At 47.5% G+C, this 20,522-nt stretch overlaps 1 protein-coding gene and 1 pseudogene across 1 annotated transcript in view; one reads left to right on the plus strand and one right to left on the minus strand.

Moving 5' to 3' along the window:
* Positions 1–3,239: 3,239 nt before the first annotated feature.
* LOC114215784 (U2 spliceosomal RNA) lies at positions 3,240–3,373 on the minus strand (annotated as a pseudogene).
* A 5,296-nt stretch (positions 3,374–8,669) lies between these two features.
* The window catches only part of KIF26B (kinesin family member 26B), a 432,841-nt gene continuing 420,988 nt past the window's right edge, over positions 8,670–20,522 (plus strand). Inside the window, exons 1-2 of the mRNA XM_028111484.2 lie at positions 8,670–8,759; positions 9,569–9,970. Of these exons, the coding sequence (XP_027967285.2) occupies positions 8,697–8,759; positions 9,569–9,970 (465 nt within the window). The 5' untranslated portion in view covers positions 8,670–8,696. The remainder of the gene's footprint in view (positions 8,760–9,568; positions 9,971–20,522) is intronic.

The raw sequence follows: 20,522 nt of genomic DNA on the forward strand, positions 1-20,522 counted from the left end.
GCCGAAGATTCTATCTCTCCCTCTGCTCCTTCCCCCATCACGGGCTATAAATAGATAAATTAAATAAATAAATATTTAAAAAGAAAAACTCATCCTACTCACGCACACTTTTGTTTTTGTTTTTGTAGATGTTCAGCTGTGGCCACCACCATACAGCAGTCTCTATCACCCTGTGAGGTCCCTCAGGCCAGCTAATCCCCGTCCCTCCCTGATCCCCAGGCAACCGCAGATCTGCTTTCTATCTCCACCATTTGACTTTTCTGTGCATTTCACCTAGAAGCAATCCTACAGTGTGTGGTCTCTCAGGTGTGGTTTCTTTCACTCGGCCTGTCCATCCCTTCCTTCGCAAGCCGCTGCCACTTAGGTTCTCTCCATGTTGGGGCTATTATGAATAATGCTGCTATGAGCAAGTCTGCTATGTGCAAGCTTTTGTGTGGACATACACACGTTTTTTCATTTTTGGTTTTTTCTCTTGGATAGATACTTAGGAGTAGAATTAATGGGTAGGACAGTAATTTCCTATTGAACTTTTTGAGAAATTGCCAAACTGTTTTCCAAAGTGGCCACATCATCTAACATTCCCACCAGCAATGCCCAGGAGCCCCCATTTCTCCATATTCTCCATGATCGTTGCTGTTGTGTCTTTTTGATGTCAGCTGTTCCAGTAGTACCTCATTGTGGCTTTTAATCTTCATTTCCACGATGACTAATGCTGTTGAGCATGGTTTCATGAGCTTATTAAGCTATTTGTCCACTTTTTTGGGTGAAATACGTGTTCACATCTTTTGCTTGGGGATTAGGTTATTTTCTGATTATCAAATTAGAACATCTCCCATTGCTTTTTACCTCCTAATAGGTACATCTATTTGGAGAAATGGCGCCCTTGTGACTTCGCTGTTCCTTGTCTGATGTCTGTTCTACCTTTTCCTAATCCCTGTTCCATCTTGCCCCGCCCTGTCAAAGGCTCTTTCCCCAGGGGTCCCTCGCTGCCCCCTCCAGTGGGAGTAGCCCACCCTTCTCCGACCTCCCCTGACTCTGTTTCCTTTGTTGTGCTGGGCTGTACTTGACCTGCCTGTAAGCGGAATGCTGTTCTAGAAATTTTAAATGACAGTGTTCTCTGGCACCCACATGATGACATTTGGCTCTACCTCTGCCCTTAGTTCATCGGAGCAGTCATCCAACAGATGTGATTTGGTTTTACTTCATGTCCAGGACTGTCACACCGTTCTTATTTCTACTTGTTGCCAACCAGCTGTTCCTGGCTCCTGACTGGGGACCAAAGAAGGCTCTGGTTTTTTCCTGGGCACTCTCCGTTGGCTGGATCCTTGTCTTTGGGCAAGCCGCCTCACCTCTAAAGAGCTCTGAGTTCCCTCTTATAGTTTTAACTCCAAACTTAAGAAGTGGTACAGATAAATGAAGTATGATTAGTTTCTTCTCTTTTTTTGGTTAAGTGCTTGGAAAACCTATTTTATTGTAAACTATTTAATCACCAACATCCTCTACTCATTTCCTTCCCTGGCTTGCTTTGGTTTTATTTTGTATCCCGGCCTCAACTAAGCATGCAGGCGCGCGCGTGTGTGCGTGTGTGCGTGCGCGCGTGCGCCCGTGTACGTGCCTGAACACGTATGACCAAGGATGTTTGTGGGGCAGCCCTATCTTTTACCTTCTAGCTCCTTGTGATCCCTTTCCTAAAAATCAAAACTTGCTCTGATTTCTTTTCTTATTTTAGTAACCTTTTTCTTATAATAATAACAAAATTACATTTGTCTCTGAAAATAGAATTGGAAACTCCCAGAGAGCTGTTATACTCAATATTTGGATGGATTCTATTCGATTTCCTGGATTCTTTTTTTTTTCTGATTATATACTTCCACTGAGTTATCATTATACTGTACCTACCTAAAGTTTTTAATTCTAACACATCATCACTGTTTTTCTATTACTTCCATAAAATTCTTCTTTTATGAAAACATTTTTAATGGCTGCATGGTATTTCCTGTCTGAGCACAGTGTAAGTTATTAAACCCATCCTCTACAGATGTATGTGTAGGTTGTTTCTCTTCCTTCATAACTATAAACAGCGACACGTGGGATGCCCTGATCCCTTTTCAAAGCAGGTTACTTCTTGTGATAAGTGGCGGTGTGGTTCATGGCTGTCACATCCATGATGTCCGTGGGCTGAGCACATTGTCTTCCTCTCTGTTTTCAATAACTGGTCTTTTCTTCCCCAGCCTGAAAGCAAAATAAAAATAATGATAAAATATTTATCACTCCAGCCACACAAATTTGGTTCACACCCTTTCTCTTTCTCTAGTTTTATCTATGGTTAACTTGGGACTGAACTCAAACTTGGAGGTTAGCATAAAAAGAATTTATAAGGATAAAATGATTAGTGATTGAAATGATAGTCCAAGAATGGAGAGCCTTCCTTCACTTGCAGGGTAAGAACCGTCCTCTTACACTACAGTGGTGACCAAGCACGCAAATGAAAGTTGCCAGCTTGCTGATGACCCTTTGGCAGCCCACACATGATCATATGGTCCCCAGAACACCAGTAGATCAAATGCAAATATTGTGTGCATATTCATCAAGATACCACATGGACAGTGTAAGCTGCTTTAATTACCTTTCAAGGAGAAACTCAATGGCCTCTGGCACATGCAGTCAGCCCACTGGTTCTGCTGGCATGTTTGTGCCCAAACCATTAGGGAAGTGATTTCAAAAGAAAAGTATTAAAGAGGAGTGGAATATGTTATCTGTTGCCCTCTGCTTAGCAATTAGAAGTGGCCAGCCTGATTTTGTTTTTATTTCTCAATTTTTGATTTATTCTTTTAGACTTTCAAAAATACAGTGCCATAATATATTTAGCTATAAAAATTTATGAGCTACTTCTCCCTGAGATTTAAATAATGAGAAAGCTAAATTGCATTTTCTGACAATGTAAAAGTCCCATGAAACATTCCCAAAGAAGTTACGTCCACTTAATAATTAAGCAACAAGGAATATGGAATAAGAATTTCATTCTTAGCCAAGTAATAGACCTTAGTGTTTTTGCACTTTGTACCTGTGGATGTAACAGGGAGATATTGTTTCACCCAAGGGTATCAATGGAATAAATAGATTGGTGTTTAGAGAAGTGCTCAGCTTTTAGAAGCCAGTATGTAGTTTCTTCATTCATAAAATAAGGTGTGTGTGTGTTTTTGAAGTAATGCTGTTAATGTCCTCAAATGTGAAAAGGTAAGAAATCTATATGTTAGATATGTCTATCTATCTATCAGTGAAGGGTCTGGTTGCATCATTAGAACCTTCAGTCCAACAGAAATATAGTTAAGACTCTTAACACTTGATCTTAGCCAAAAGGCCAAGAAGCAATATATAGTTAGATTCTTCAAAGACTAACTTTTTAGGCTGCTAATTACAGAATAAAAACCCTTGAAACTACAGGAATTTCAAAAACCTAAGGTAGACTTGAAAAAGCCACCATTAAGACTAAAACTGGGGCGTACTTTATATACAATTGAATTCCCCAAAGAAAACAATTACAAGCTGGATAACAACAACAAATAGCCTATTTAAAGGCACAGAAGAGTGGCCAGAAGTAGGCAGCGGCAGAGGGGAGTCAAGGGTTCAGTCCCTGAAAGAAGGATTATATGGGTCTGTTCCAGTATGCTGGGCACAGCGGCTATAACTTGAGAAAGCCAGTCTTTCTGGTGTGAGGCATTACCTGGTGGAGTTAAGGGCTGTCACTGGAAAGGGAGAAGGAGAATCTTGGAAAGGAGAGAGGCAGCCCTAAAATCTGCAATTTCCCCCAAGTCCTTGGCTGATATTTTTGAATTGTGTATACATGGGAGAGCTACAGGAAGTCAGAGGAAAGCAGGATCTAGAAGCTGGAAGAATTGACTTCAGCTGCTATCACTACGGGGAGCAGAGCATGGACTGTAGGTCCCAAGTGAGAGGGTCTGGCAAACACTTTGGGCTTTTTACTGAAATCCTAGAAGTGCCCCACTTTAGGGGTTAAGAACAAGTCTCAGGACCAAGGAATTTTTCTTAGATAATAAGCCACAGCTGACATAGATCTGGTCTAACAAAGCATAAAACCAAGTTGCTAACAAGTTTAAGGTAATCCATAACTAGCTTAACTGCCTATTGTAGAACAAAATCAATACTCTTTAAAGGAAGATAATAGAATCCAGCATCTCTATGATGTAATGTCCACCGTATTCAGCATGTAGTTAAATTTTATTGGATATCGGATATGAAAAGAAACAGGAAGATGGGATTCAGAGTCAAGAGAAAAATCAGTTCATAGAAAGTGACCCCCAAATGAGCCAGATGTTGGAATTAGCAGACAAGAAATTTAAAGCTGCTCTCATGACTGTGTTCAAGGATTTAAAGGAAAAAGAAGCAGATAAATGGAAACTATGTATGTATGTAGCATGTATTAAAAATTACAATATCTAAAATAAAGAATTTACTGGATATTCTTTTTTTTAAGATTTTATTTATTTATTTGACAGAGAGAGACATAGCAAGAGAGGGAACACAAGCAGGAGGAGTTGGAGAGGGAGAAGCAGGCTTCCCCGTGTAGCAGGGAGCCTGATGTGGGGCTCGATCCCAGGACCCTGGGATCATGACCTGAGCCGAAGGCAGATGCTTATTGACTGAGTCACCCAGGCGCCCCTTATTGGATATTCTTAACAGAGAGTGGAGATAGCAGAAGCGATGCTTGGTGAACTTAATAAAGGATTGCCAGAAATTATCCAGATTGAAGAACTGAGGAGTAAGGATGTTAATAAATAGAACCACCTCAGTAACTTATGAGACAATTCAAGTAGTATAATAATATGCATGTAATTGGACTCCCAGAAGGAGAGGAAAGAGAGAATGGGGCAGAAAGTAATTTGAATAAAAAATGGCTGAAATGATCCCAAATTTGCTGAAAAACTTCTAGATTAACTTATAGGTCCTAGGAATTCAGCAAACCTCAAGCAGGATAAGTACAGAGAGAACCACATCTAGGAGCATCAGAGTCAAATTGTTGAGAATTAATGGTAAAGGGAAAATCTTCAGAGCATCCAGAGAAAAAGGACATATTACACACAAGAAGAATTCCTATAGAATTACTGTTCATCTCCAATCAGAGGCAAAAAAGGCTGGGGGGCCTGGGTGGCTCAGTTAAGTGTCCAACTCTTGATTTTGGCTCAGGTCATGGTCTCAGCGTCCTGAGATTGAGCTGGACTCCACACTCTGTGAGTGTCTGCTTGAGAGTCTCTCTCTCCTGTTCTCTCTCTCTTAAAAAAAAAAAATAAATGAAATGAAAATAAAAATCAAAAGAAAAACAAACAAACAAAAAAGGCCAGGAGGCAATGATTGACATCTTTAAAAAGCTGGAAGAAAAATAACTGTCAACCAAGAATTCTACATCCAGTTAAACTATTCTTCAAACACAGAATATGAAAAAAAACACAAACATTTTCAGGCAAGCAGAAGCTGAGAGAATTTGTTGCCAGGAGACCCTCAGTACAAGACATGCTAAAGGGTGTCCTACAGTCTGAAGGGAAATGACCCAGTTGGAAAGTTGGCTCAATAGGGAAAAAAATTAAGAGTCCCAGAAATGGCAAAACTGGGTACATAGAAAAAACTATATTTAAAACTTTCTAGTTTCACTAGAAGACAACAGGTTGTTTAAAATAAAATTGGTAAGATTGTATTGTGGGTTTTCTAATGTAGGTAGATATAAAATTTACCCAAATAGCACAAAAGAGGGAGGTATAATGGGATTTACTTTTGCAAGTTTCTTCCATTTTAGGTGAAATGGCTCAATGTTAACTCTAAATGGCCCATGATAAATTAAAGATGCACATTATAATCATTAGAGCTCAGAGTCCAGTAGAGGGATGAAAGCGGAATCCCCCAAAATATTCAGTTAACAAAGAGAAGGCAGGAGAGAAAGGAATGAAAAACAGAGTACAGGCTGAATACAGACCCGTACCCAACAACATGAAGCTCAGAAACTTTATATTAAGCGACAAAAGCCAAACACAAAAGAATGCACACCGCCTGGAGTCAACGAATAAAAAGTTCAAGATCAGACAAAACTAATCGGATGGTGATGGAAATTAGAGCAGGGGCTGTGTGCGAGGGGTGGGGACGGCCTGGGAAGAGGCAGGGAAGAACTCTGTGCAGGAACGGACATTTATACCTTGACTGAGGTGGTGGCTTATCCGGGAGCCTAGATTTACCAAAATTCACAGATCTGTACCCTTAAGATCTGTGCATTTCACTGTGTGTAAATGTTACGTCCACTTTTAAAAAAAAAGCCTCGAACCGAGCTCTCCGGCGGGGCCTCCGGGTGTAGACTGTGATCAACAGAGGGCGCTCTGAGCCCACTAAACACGCTTTGGGGACTCAGCTACTTGGGGATGCAAAGCAGACCTCAGTCTTCAAGGTGGATCTCGCAGCTCCGAACAGTTCACCTTGGACACCCCACCTCCCCACCACCCCCACCCGCCGCGGCTTCACCCGCTGGTGCGTTTCAGGGGGCCGCACGCTGCTGTTGCGCAGCGCCGAGCTAATGGCGAGGCCATCTCCAGCCGCACCCCTGCGGAATACAGATGTGGCTGGGAGCCGCGGTGGGCCACCTGGAGGCGTACCTGCCCCCCTCAGGTCCTCTCTCGATGTGATCGCTTTTAAATTGGAAGCTGGAACGTAATGGAAACTTCCACACTGCTGTCAACATCTTCATTTTGACCTTCTTACCTCGCTTTGGTGCCTGTGAAATCTTCCCACGCCGGGGCTGCGGCGAGGGGGTGGGGTGGGGTGGGTGGATGGCAGCGAGAGGGAGGCACAGAAGGAATTTTCCCCGAGCAAGGCGGGAGGGGCGTTGCCCCAGGGTTTCAGCACCTTCAGAAGGTTGTCTTCCTGCCCCCTCCCTATCTCAGAAGGAAGCCAGCGATTGGAAAGCCCCAAACATCTTTTGCTCCCTCGCCCACCCCCAGGCGGGTGCCTCCGGGCGCGGAGATGCCATTACACCTCACGTGATCCCCGCACTGGGCCGGTCCTTCTCCAGGCGTCTGGCGGGGTGTTAATTAAAGGTCACAACCAAACAGACCTGCCGGCTCACCAGGAGAAATGTCCTCCCGGGAGATGAAAAATGACACCCCGGAGCAGCCACGTGTGGAGCCTGGCATATGCCGGTTTCCTGCACTCCCCGGCGCTGCGCCGGGGGTGGCGCGGGATCCGACAGGGGGCGGTGGCCGGGTGCTCCGTGGGCCCCAGGTGCGGGAAGAAAGGGAAGGAGGGGTGCCGAGGGGACCGATCCCGGAGCGGCGAAGCGAGGTCAGCCCGCACACACCCCCTTTCCAGGCCCGCGCGGCCCGCGCTGCGCTTGTGGACCGCGGCGAATCCCTCAGTTTCCCCTGCCCAGTGGTAGCCAGCCTGATCCCGGACTCACCTGGGCCAGCCCTGGGCGGCTCGGCACGTCGCAGCTTGGGGCGTGCGGGGCGGGGGTCGACGTCCCCCAGGTCCTCTGGCTGTGGCTGGGTGGGTGTCCGCCCCCCCGTGCCCCCCCAGTCCCTCCCGTTACCCCCTGTTCCTCCAGTCCCCGGCCGGCCGGGGATTGGTAGGGCAATTCCAGAAAAGGTTTGCAGGGCAGGTCTAGGAGAACAAAGGGCGGGGGGAGGACCCGGCATGTTTGTGGACTTGTTTGTGACTCAGTCCCTTTTACACGGCGTTTCAAAGGCAGAACTGCAAGCCTTGCCAGGAAGAGAAAGAACTTGGGGGCGGGGAGGCTTGGGCGCATTTCTGTCCAGCCCTTTCGCTCGGCGCTGCCCCTCCGCGTCAGCCTCGCGCAGTGGCGTTTCATTAGGGCCCTGGCCACGGGCCACTCTCCAGGAACTTCCCCGCAAGGGACGAGATTTACGACCCCCGCCCCCCGGCGCTCGCCTCGCACTGTCAGGCGGGCGCGCCGCAACATAAAATGGATCCCGGCCGGCGCGGCGGCGGCAGCCAGGCGGCGGGCTCCCAGGCGGCGGGGCGGCTGTTCCCGAGGTTCTGCGCTGCGCCCGGGCGCACACGCGCGCGCTGACCGCGGCGGCGCCCGGGCCACGCCGAGCCGCCTCTCCCTGCCCTCGCGCGACTGTCAGGCCGAGCGGGCCGGCGGATATTGGCTCCGCGACGCGCCGAGGCTCCTCCCCGAGTCTGGATCTTTATATTTTGGGAGAATTTCTTTGAACTCAGTTACCGAGCTCCGTGAAGGAGGCAAGTTCCCACCGCCGGCTCGCGGGCGGGAGGCGAGGCGCGGCAAGGGCTCGCCCACCTTCCCCTGCAGCTGCGTGTGCCCGGCTGCCCGCCTCGCTTCCCTCGTGGAGGAAAACGGACCCACTTGGCTGAGGAAAATGCTAATTATCTGGATGTGACCGTGAGAAGAGAACGTGTGACTGGAGGAGGCAGAAGAGGATGAGGAAAAGCATTATTTGAAGAGAAGAATAAACCAGCCACTCCAACCCGTTCTGCAAATTAGTGCTACTACTTCTGGGCTCCATTTAGCTTTGATTCTTCACCCCCCCCCCATTAAGAAACCTTGACTTGAGGGCCAAGAGGCAGCCCCCGACAACGGGGGGACCCTTCAGGGTTGGAAGACCTTTTGGATGTAGCGTTGCTGGAACATTTAGACACTCTCCTTTGGAAAAGCCACCATGAATTCGGTAGCCGGGAATAAAGAGAGGCTGGCGGTCTCCAGCAGGGGCAAGAAATACGGGGTAAGTTGTGACGGGTACAATGCGGAGGCGCTTGACCAGAGTCCCCTCGGCCGGGGTCCCCCTTTCCCGGCGCCGTGCGGCCCCGGAGGGCGGCCGCGAGCTCTCCTGCGGCTGCAGAGGCGCCTCGGCCGGGCGGGCTGGGCGTGCGCGCACCGAGGCGGGTCCGCGGGCGAGGACGCCGGCGCACTCGCCTGGCCCTCGGAATTTTCCCAGGCCTCGCGTTCCTGGCGGTGCCTGCACCCCTAACTTTTGCGGCATTCATGCACTTCCAGGCATAGTTAAGCCGAATGGGGCGGGGGAGTGTCCATGAATGCTCTGCCGTTCCTCGGGATCATTGCCCTGGAGCGGGGGGAGCCTTCCATTTACCTTCAGGATCCGGAGGGCTGTACCCCAAATGAATGAAAACCCAGATGCCCCCCCACCACGCCCCCCGCCATAGCGTCTTCCAGGATCTTGAACCTGGGCTCTTTCTGGAATGGGTGTCGGATTCAAAAGCGCGGGGCGCTGACTGTATGGGTTCTCCCTGCAGAAACCATGGGAAGCCCCTGGGCGAGCCCTCTCCTCCCGACCCGAGAAGGAATCCGCCGGCGCCCGGGAAGCCGGGACCTACTTAAGGACGATTAACGGGGCAGATGCAAGCAGATTCGGCCGCAGGGCTCGGAGAGGTCCCAAACGCGCGCCCCTTGGCCCTCGGCCCGACCCTCGGGGGCGCGCGGATCCCGGGCCAACGGGAGGGCGCCCCCAGCCCGGCCCGGGGGCGCGGGAACCCGCCGCCCTGCTGCCCCTGACTCCGCACGTCTCCCCCGCAGGTGAATGAAGTCTGCTCGCCCACCAAGCCCGCGGCGCCCTTCTCCCCCGAGAGCTGGTACCGGAAAGCGTACGAGGAGTCGCGCGCGGGCAGCCGGCCCACCCCCGAGGGCGCGGGTTCGGCGCTCGGCTCGTCGGGGACCCCGTCCCCCGGCTCGGGCACCTCGTCCCCGAGCTCCTTTACGGGCTCCCCGGGCCCCGCCTCCCCGGGCATCGGCACCAGCTCGCCGGGCTCCCTGGGCGGCTCGCCGGGCTTCGGCACCGGCTCCCCGGGCTCGGGCAGCGGCGGCGGCTCCTCCCCCGGCTCGGACCGCGGCGTCTGGTGCGAGAACTGCAACGCCCGCCTGGTGGAGCTGAAGAGGCAGGCGCTGAAGCTGCTCCTCCCAGGGCCCTTCCCCGGCAAGGTGAGACCGCGCGGGGGCAGGAGGGAGGGCGGCCCCGGAGCGTGGGGGGAAGGGGGAGGCCAGGGCGGGCGTCGGCCGGAGGGGCCCCGGGGGGCGAGCCGGCGCCTCTCGCTCGCCAGGCCGCCCCGGGGCACAGAGCCGGGAGGTGCGCTCAGGCCTCTCCGCCCACTGGGTACGCCCCAACTCATCCGTCCCGCTGCCCTCCACTCCCAACAGCTCGCTGTGCTCCCCGCACCTGCCGGGACCTGCTGTTGGACCTGCGCGGGGCGCCCTCCCCGGAGACCCTCTGTCCGCGCGCCGCCAACCTTTGCGGTGTGGCAGGCGGGGGGACAGCCGGCACCTGCTCGTGGGGGCTTCCTTTCTGCCTCGCGCGGGCACTGCCGGCCGGCTCCTTAGGGTCTCCTCCCCCCAGCCACCCGTGATCCTTCCGAACAGGCCCGTGGGAGTGGTGGAAGCAAGCCGATACTTAGGGCTTGGCGTTTCCCATGGCCTATTCGTGGGCCTTCGTTCCCAGGATGACAAAAACAGAAAATCATACTCGAATGCCGGCGTGTCACCCTTAACATCCCGCGTGTCTGCCCGCGGAAGATTAGGGGTAGGAGCTCCTGGGAGCGGGGCTGCCTCGCGGCCGGCTCAGCTCTGAGCACATTCGCTCCTCCATGGCAACGCTGCGGCGTGGTGTGTGCGGGACCCCAGAGTGTAACACAATGCAATTGTATTTGCACTGTTGGGTCCAAGTACTATCAAATGATAATATTTACTCTTCCACTTCAAAGAGTTTTTATCAGTGGTTAGAGAGAAATATCGAGAAAACAGTGCATAGCTGTGGGGGTTTCTGACACTGCTCAGTGGCATTTTCTGATTTATATTTCTGTGACTTCTGAAATGAAATACTGTGATTTTGAGTCGTGAAATTGAGCAGTAACTGCATCTGCTTGCCTCATCTGCCTATCCAAATTCACACACATCAGTGTTTTCATATGCAAGGGTTAAATTAAACATACCCACAGAAGTTGTAAAAATTTTACATGTGGAAAATTACCACCCAGAGAATTGGTTTTATGAATCCCGAATTTATCTCAAGAATAATTAACTTGTGGGTTGTTGTCAGTATGCCATTTTTGTAGTTTGATAATAAATCTGCCCAGACTCCCCTAAGAACAATCTCAGGAAATCTAAAAACTTATTTTACGCTTACATTCTATATTCTCCAATTTAACACTGCTTCACTCACACACATTTGTGTGAGTGATTTCTTTTGATCATTTATTAATAGTCTCTGATTTCCTGCTGCATTCAGGGCACTGTTAGGCACAGCAACAAAATAACGGGTATTTACAGTCCTTGTCCCCATGGAGCTTATATTCAAATGGGGGATACAAACGTTGACCACAAAATGAATTCATAATTTGTTCCCATTTGCCATAAGTGCTTGAGAGGAAGATGTGGGGCACTGTGAGATGGTACAACCAGACTAGACCCTCTGATAAATTTTGAAAAACCTTGGTTCTTAAAGATATTATCTGATAGGTGGCAATCCTAGTAAGTTGCAGTCTACCAAAGCATTCTAGAACATTCTTAAGGACCTGTTCTTAAATAGCTTGGTGGTGGTGGTGTTTGCTCCTGTGTGCAAAACTAAATCAAAATCTACTCTTTTCATACAAACAAAGAAGGGAAAGAAACTATAGGAAGAAGAAACAAATGTGAAATTCAAATGCATCCATCCTGTGTTGTGGACTTGTGTGACAAAGTCGATTTGGGGTTTTGTTGGAAGCACCTGGAAGATCCATTCCCGGTGTTACAGTTCAATATATTTGACAATTGTATTTACGTGATGAAATTAAAGTGACCTGGGGAAGCGGTCAGGGGTCTCTGAGCCTCAGTGCTCTGCCCCCAGACATGTCTGGGGGAGAGCTGTCAGTCATGGGGAGGGCTGAGTGGGGTCACTTGCTGGCAACACATCAGTATCACCGAGGACCACAGTTGCCTGGCTGCGCAAGGCTTAACCAGAAACAACAGTGACCTGGATCGCCTCCTTGTTAGTCATGAGGTATGGGGCCTCAGTGTTAACTACAAATCTTCTGCACGTCTCTCAGGATAATAATAATAAAATTTCAGCTTTGTTTTCCCTCCTTTTTTAAGCATCGGTACCCTCAGATGAGGTAGAATTTCCATTCTCCTTTTAAAACCTGCGATATTTTAAGGAAACACATGCTGTGTTCTCTTGAGCAGGAGGATGGAGGCCCACAGAATTCAGACATAAGGCCTCACTTCTTCCCAGGGCTGGATTTATGAGCAAGCTATGGATCTCTGTAGCCCTCAGGCACCAAAAGAGTTAAGTTTCATTAGACCAGGAGATGCTACTGTGACTCCAACATGCAGTTTGCCCTGGAGAGTAAGAGTCTAGAAGAAAAAGGCATGTTCTTGAGGGGTAATTAGCAAAAACCATCATTGTAATTCACCTAAGGTGCTTAACCGTATTTAGGAAATATTTTCTTAAACAGAGTACTAAACTCTTCTGGGTGGTATTAAAAATCTCCTAGGTGGACGTTTAGAAGTCAGAGGCAGAGTGGCACATCCAGGAATCTTTTATTATTTTAGGATGGATGTGGTTTTAGTTCTTTCTGCACCGCTGTTACATTTTGTGACCTTGAGTAAATCCGTTTTTGCCCATATTTATAACTTTCTTTCGAGAAAGATGTGGGGTCGTTGATGATTATTAACGAGCCAAGATACTGTTAGATTTATGTTTTATTGAGTTAGGGTTTTTTTTTTTTATCAAACATTATCCACTTTCAGTTTCTAATTTCATCAGTACATTTTCCAAATATCATACAGCTATTGGAGTCCTCACCCTGCACTCATTTGTAGATAGCAAGCCCTGTTGAATCCCCCCAGTTTTGTCTCAGGGACAGTTGGTTAAGGAGGGGAGGTGAAGGGCTGGTGAGCCCATGGGGGGGGGGCGGGGAGTGTCTGGCCGGTCCCAGCAGTTAGATAGTGGCTCTGGTGGCCTGAGGAGTGACTACCCTATTCTGAGCACTCTTGGGGGTCATGTGACCACAGGAGACCAAGGCTTCAGGGCAGAAGGCAGCAGGACTCAGAGGTTTCTAGGTCAGGGAACTGCACCTAACTGTGCCCGGTGGGGTTGGTGTTAACTGAGGCAGGAAACAGGAGGAGATACATATTTGGGAGTGGCTCAGGGAGAAGGGTGATAATGGGTTTGGTTTTCCATGCGTAGAGTGTGAGGTTTCTGGAAAGAGGCAGGGAGTGGAGGCAGATTGAGGAATAAAACAGACTCTGGAGTGGAGGAATGGCAACTATGATCTCATGCACCTGTTGATGATGCTCTGGGTTTGTCCCTTCAAATAACAACTTACCTGGGTGAGTAAAGATCTGTGCCTGGTGGCAGACTGTAAAACATTGGGATTGACTTTTATTGCCTCTGTCAGTAAAAAGAGTACTCACTGGGTTTATATCAGGTCTTTTTCTAGAGCTGGTAAGTAGAAGGGGTCAGATAAAAGAATGCTGATTTGTAACGTGTTGGGGTTTGTTGGTGAACACAGTCCTTTTGCCCCTGGTAGAATTCCAGTGTGTAAATATAAAACTGTTTCAGATCCACTGGCATGAGCATCTTTCCTGTTTTACACACAGTCAAGGCACTGAGCAGAAATAAGGGCCAAGGAATGAATCTCCCATTTGGGGCCTATCCTCAATCATTCAGATAACTGAGACGGAACTTTTAGGAACTTACACAACAGTGTAAGCCCTAAGAAACATCAGCCCAAAGGAATTCCCTGGAGTAGGCAGAAATGTTTCAGGTTGGCAGAAGGGTCTCGGGCATCTGCCATTTCCATATCAATACAAGAAAATCTTTTATGTAAAAAAAAAAAAGTCCAGAACTACATTCCTATCTGATTTTTTTCTCAGTCAAGTATTCTGGGTCCATTTATGCCCCAGAAATATCAGGAAGATTAGACAGCCGTACCGAGAAGGGTGGCCAGGAATCACAGAGATGAAAGAAAGGAATGTGTCAGAGGGTTTTAAAAACACCAAACGTAGACTCTAAATAGCCAGAGCCCAAGTAAGTCTAGACTTGGGGAATATGTGTGTGTGTGTGTGTGTGTGTGTGTGTGTATTTCTGTATTTTCCCAGCTCCAAAACGGGTATGAAAAAATAACTCTATGGAAAAGTTCCTCCAGAAGCCATGGTGTGATTCTTCATAGATACAATACATATTGCATTTTAAATGCTTAATTATGAGAGACTTTTATCTGAAATCTTTTTAAGAACACTTGGTAATTTTCAGAACACGTGATTTAAATCTTTTCCATTTCAGAAATATTTTCGATACAAGATCAGCTAATAGATAATATCAGTAATGAGAACATTCCGGAAACATTTTAGGGATTCTAAAAACATTCCCAGTAGAGACACGTGAAAGGTAATCTCTTCCTTCGGGCTTAGCAAGCTATGGAATAATGGCATTTCATTCCACCAGACTTTTAATTGTGAACCAACATGGTCAGTTTTTATAGTGACTTAATTCACTTTGTAAAAATCCCTGGGCTGTAGTAATGTCTTCCACACACATCGCAGATAGGATTATTGCATTAGAAATGTGATTTTTAAATGGCTGAGGCTAGTAATTTGTCAGCATTTGGAAGGATTAAGTCAATAAAATTTAGGCACCATGAGTTGCTCTTTGGCATATCACAGATTGTGCCATTCATCAACTAATCCTAATGGTGATGGTAATGATGATGATTATAAACGGCTAGCAGTTATTGGCCTTGGTATGTGCCGGGCACTGTACTTGGATATGCCTCCCCCGTCCCCCCATACATCAGATCTCTTACAGCAAAGTGAAGATGAACCCGATTTCTTTCCCCAGGAATTCCAAATGATCGATATGGTTCAGGTCACAAAAAGGAAGCATGAGTAAAGATGCAAGGAACAGAGAAATCCAAGGAAACTCCCCCCCCCAAACCCCTTGAGGGTCACTGTTAGGATAACTGCCTGAATGGGAGGCCACCCCCCCCCCCGACCTTGAGAGAGAGAGAGAGGATTATTTTTCCTGGGCTCACAGATGGTAGCATTACTTTGCAGGGGGTGGGAAAATATGTGGGGTTGTCAGGATGGTGAGCTGAGTAATTTTCTTGGCTGGAATGTAATGCAGGGGGGAAAGGAACTTCCTCATATTTCTGTTCACTCACTTGGGACTCCTCTGTTGCCTGCCCTTTCTGGAAAACCTGTTGGGTGGGGGCGCCCTGTGCTGACCTCCTAAGGGGAAGAGTTCCTCAGGGGAACGTCTCAGCACCAGGTCTGTAGGGCTGCCAGACTTAGCTCTGTTTCGTCCTGGCAAAGGTTGCAAGTTGGCTGGTATCTGTCAGGGTTTCTGGTCTCTTTTCAGGAATACAAACTGATTTCCTTTTTACTATCTTGGGTCACAGACTGACCGTAGCATCTTTTCTTTACCCCCCTCTCTCTTTCTTTTCTTAAACCTCCTGTATGGTCTTACTGTGGCAAAGAAGCTCGGTTTCAATGGGTTCCTGCTGATCTTTCGTACTTAGTGCACCAGTCCGAAATCTTGTAGAGTGCATTTGCATAGGTGCCAAAGGACAGGGAATAAACCTGTATTCCTAAATTACTTTAAAAATGTTTATCAAGGGGCACTTGGGTGGCTCAGTCAGTTAGGTGTCTGCGTTTGGCCCAGGTCATGATCTCAGGGTCCTGGGATTGAGCCCCAAGTCAGGCTCCCTGCTCAGCGGGGAGTCTGCTTCTCCCTCTCCCTTTGCCTCTCACTTGTTCTCTCTCTCAAATAAATAAAATCTTTAAAAAATGTTTTATCAAGGCCTTCCTGGGTGGCCCAGTCAGGTAAGTATCCAACTCTTGATCTCAGCTCAGGTCTTGATCTCAGGGTTCGAGTTCAAGCCCCGTGTTGGGCTCCATGCTGGGTGTGGAGACTACTTAAAAAAAATGTTTATTAAAATAGTAAATCAGTTTGTATCTGTCATCCTGCTTACCTCTGCCTTTGGGATGCTCCAGAACCTATCTAAGAAAGTTGGATTTCAAGTCATGGTTACAAAGGCTGTCTGCCTAGCACTTCCAGGTTTCAAAGGAATTCACCTGTTTTCTTTGAGTATTCCTATGGCTTCCTTTTAAATGTTTAGATGTCTCATCCACTGGGAAGTTACTTTGGTGTATAATGAAATGTACAGATCAGTTTTATCTTTTTCTAAATGTCTGTAGTTGTCACCAGACCCTTTCTTAAAACATCCATCTTCCCTCCACTGATCTGAGATACTGTCATTATCATAAACCAACTTTTCAGTTGAACTTGGGTCTGTCTCTGGATCTTCTGCTATGTGCTATTTATCTGTCTCTTCATGTGCCAGTTCCACGCTATTTTATTTTATTTTATTTTTTTTTAGGTTTTATCTTTACTTTAGAGAGGGCGTGAGTGTGCATGCGTTGGGGGCAGGGAGAGAATCAGAAGCAGACTCTGTGGTGAGTGTGGAGCCCAATGCTGGGCTCAATCCCACCACCGTGAGATCACGACCTGAGCCAAAACCAAGTCAGATGCCCAACCAACTGAGCCACCCAGGTGCCCACGCGCTATTTTAAGTACAGAATCTTTGTAGTAAGTTTTAATATTTGGTAGGGCTAGCTCTCCCTCTCCCAAACAGCACCTTTCCTTTCTGGGAGTTTCCTGGTCGTTCTTCCTGTTTTCCCATATGAACTTTAGAATCAACTTGCCTAACTCCAGAAAATAATTATTTTAACTGGGACCATGTTAAATTTATATATTAACCTGGGGGACATTTGGCATCTTTATGATGTTGAATCTTTCCCAAGAACGTGGAATGTTATTCCATTAAAACAAGTCTACTTTTCAGCAATTTTCAAGGTTTTTCTCCTGTAGAATTTGTGCATTTCTTGTTAAATTTACTCTTAGGTATTATATCTTTTATTGCTGTTATAAATGAACTCTTCACTTTCATCTTCTAATTGATAATTGTTTGTATATAAGAGGGATATTTATATATTAACTTTATAACCTATTTGTTAAATTCTATTAATGTATTCATTAGTTTTTAAAATTGGCACTCTTGGATTTTCAGAAGAATTTATCTTATACAAGTAGAGATATCATTACTCCTTTCCTTTGCTGTTTTTATTCCTTTAATGGTTTTCTCTTCTTTGTGACATTGATTCATGCCTCTGATACAGTGTTAAATGGTAGTGGTATAGTTGATAGGCGTATAGGTTTTCCCATTAAGTAAGATGTGGGCTTTTGGACTGAGGTATACGTATAGTTTTATAAATTAAGGAAGTGTCCATCAATTCCTATTTTATTTGGTGTTTTTAATCAAAAATGGGTGTTACATTTTGCCAAATGTGTTTTCAGTGTTTAAGGAGATAATCATATGATTTTTCTCCTTAGATGTATTAATATTGTGAATTGTTATTATTGATTTCCTAAGAATGAACCATCATTGCATTCCCCTGATAAACTCCACTTGGTCACAATGTATTTTTAAAATATGCTGTGGATTGGGTGTGTTAATATTTTATTTACTGTCTTTGCTTTCATATTCATATGCCCATAAGCATTTTTGATTCCTGCTCATGTATCAGCTGCAGCAGCTCTCTGCCACATTGTAACCAGGGAACAAAGAAGATGAACATCCTGCCCTGGGGCAACTCCCAGTCTAGTTTAGAGACAGACAAGGAGCGGAGTTTGAGAGCAGTGTAGGAAGTGCTGGACCACAGGCTGGGCGGGCAGCCAGGGAGCAGAGGGGAGGCTAGAGCTCCTTTGGCAGGTGGACGGGAGTTCGGCTCACTGAGCGCAGGGCAGCACCAACATCCAGCTGGAGGGAACGGTAGACACGAAGCCCAGGAAGGTTATGCACACTCTGTACCCTTTTCGGAGCTGCAGGGGTGCATAGTTACCGTAGCATAGCGGGTGCATGGGTGAGTAATGCACTGGGAAGGTGGCAGGGGTTAGGATGAGTGGCCTTGCAGCTGGAGAGTCTCCTATTACCCTGTAGGCCTTGGGCAGCTGTTGATGGGCATTCAGGAAGGGAACGAGGTGATCAGATATCCATTTACGACAGGTTGCTCTGACAGTGAGGGAAGATGGGTTCCAGAACGGCGTTGGGGAGCCCATGAGGAGGCTCCTTGCCATGGCCTGGGTGACGGAGGGTGCAGGCCTGAGCTAAGGCAATGCAGTGGGAATGGGGTGGCAGCTTGGACCAGACAGATGTTGTCCATAGAGAACCTGTGGGGATACGGGACAGAGGGAGAGGTGGAAGATGAGGGCTCTCCCCAATTTCTGGCCACAAGGGTGAGGAACTGCTGCCATTAATTGAGACGGAGAATACAGGAGAGGGTAGGGCTTTTGTTCTTGTGGGTCTGATTTACGAGGATGGTTGGTTGTGGGTCATAAAACTGTTCTGGGCCCTGTAGAGCTTGAAGAGGAATGTTCTGGTGGGTCCCAGTGGGATTCAGAGCTGGAGACGCGGGTCTGGGGGGATGTTGGCCTGGAGAGGGTGGTGGCATCCACTGAAGGTGAGCTCTTCCCAGAGAGTGAGGCTGTGGACAGCGAGCAGAGCATGGAGCTGTGGGACCAGGGACATTGAAGGCACAGGCAGCCTGAGGAGCTGGGAAGAGAGGTCAAGGAGAAGCCAAGAGGAGGGGAGGAAACTCAGAGAAAGTGGCGTCATGGAAGCAGAGAGGAGAAACATCAGAGGGAGGCAAAGGTCAGATACCTCAGAGAGATCCAGGAGGTAAGCACGGAGGTTTCCCTTGATTCTGTGAGTTGGAGGTCGCTGGGGATCTTTGTTGGAAGAGTTTCTGGTGCCCGGAGAAAGGCGGGCAGTGACCGTGTATCCAGGAGCGGGTGGAGAGGTGAGGACATCTGAGGTAGCATTTGAGTCGTTGACGACACTAAGAGGTTAAGAGAGATCCACTTTTGAGGCTCTTACGACCTTGCAAAGGAAGATCTGGGGTCAACAAACTTGGGTGCAAAATCAGGTCACGTCACTAAGTGTGTGACCTTGGGCACAGCCTTTCTGAACTCGGTCATTCTCCTCCTTACAGTGGCGGAAGTGGTAGGACCCCAGTGGGGTTGTTGTGAGGGTCTGTGAAACGGGCGAGATGACAGTCAACCTTCACTTTCTGTTTATTCCAGTGACTTTCTCTAGGAAGGTAAACTTTATAAAACCAACCTACCAACCTACCTACCTTCCTTCCTCCTTCCCTCCTTCCCCCTCATCCTTACTCTTGTCAGTCGTCTGACAGCAAAACGGAAAAACAGCAGTCAGAGCCAATGAGCTCATCTCCTTTTCCATGTCTTCACCTCCAAGCAGATAAAACATTCATTTATTCTTTGTAGTGTGACTCCACAGAAAATTTGGGAGAGCTCAGTTGACGAAAATAGCCACTCCTTTTAGTTGAGAAGCCATGAATATGGAGTGCGATTCCCTGTCACAGATGGAAATCCCTTCTTTGAGCCCTGCCCGGCTCAGAGGCCCTCCAGGGAGCTTGGCAGACTCCTCGTTTGGCATTTTCACTCCTGAACGGAGAGCGTGTCTCCCCCAGTGAGGGCGGGTGATGCTGTGGATCTGGGCAGCACCAGGAATTTGGGCTTATCTGCCTTCCCATCCGGTTTTATCTTTCGCAGACAGTTTTCTTTGCAGTTATGCTTTGCTGATCCTATCGCATCGATTCTGACCAGACTTTGTGGAGGAGTCTGGAAATATAGGCCCCCTCCCCCACCAAGCGGTATTTCCTGCACACGTTTCAGCTCTCAGAGCCTTCTTGTAAACTCTTACCCAGAAAGGGTCAATATTCCTGTGCTGCTATGGGGGTTAACATATCAGAAGGTTCTGGAGTAGCGTGAATTCTTTTGATAAGCAGAACTATATCTAAATATATCTTAAGTGTTATAGGCCATGTTGCAGCTGAGGGGCTATTTTGACTCACTGTTTCTGCTTAATGGAGTTTGAGTTGGACATTGTTGCCAACCACAAAAAGATCTTGGAAAAATGTTTAGCTCTTCACCCACAGCATGGTTTTAAAATCTTTGGTAGTTCTTATGCACAAAATGTCTTTATTTTTATTTTTTAAGGATTTTATTTATTTATCTGAGAGATAGAAAGTGCTCACACAAGGGGGGGAGGGGCAGAGGGAGAGGGAGGAGCAGGCTCCCCGCTGAGCAGGAGCCCTTCATGCCAGCCCGAGCCTGCGTCTGGCTCCATCCCAGGAGCCTGGTGCTCGCTTCGGCAGCACATATACCATTCCAGGACCCTGGAATCATGACCTGAGCCACTCAGTCCCCCCAGAATGTCTTTATTTTTAAAATGTGAACTGCAAATAATAAGTTAAATCTCCTTTGTCACCACAGAGGTGACGAACGTAAGCTTTCGATACTTCTTTATCTAATCTGAGTGATGTCTGAGATTTATAATTGTTAATTCAGATTTTTTTTTTTCTGGGAACTTAAAGAGCTTAGATTTTTCCGTGGTGTGATTCCTTTTTTTAATTAGCA

Source organism: Eumetopias jubatus, unplaced genomic scaffold, assembly GCF_037043125.1.
Source record: "Eumetopias jubatus isolate StellerSeaLion01/CBP00866 unplaced genomic scaffold, mEumJub1_p1.0 scaffold_12, whole genome shotgun sequence".
Lineage (NCBI taxonomy): Eukaryota > Metazoa > Chordata > Mammalia > Carnivora > Otariidae > Eumetopias > Eumetopias jubatus.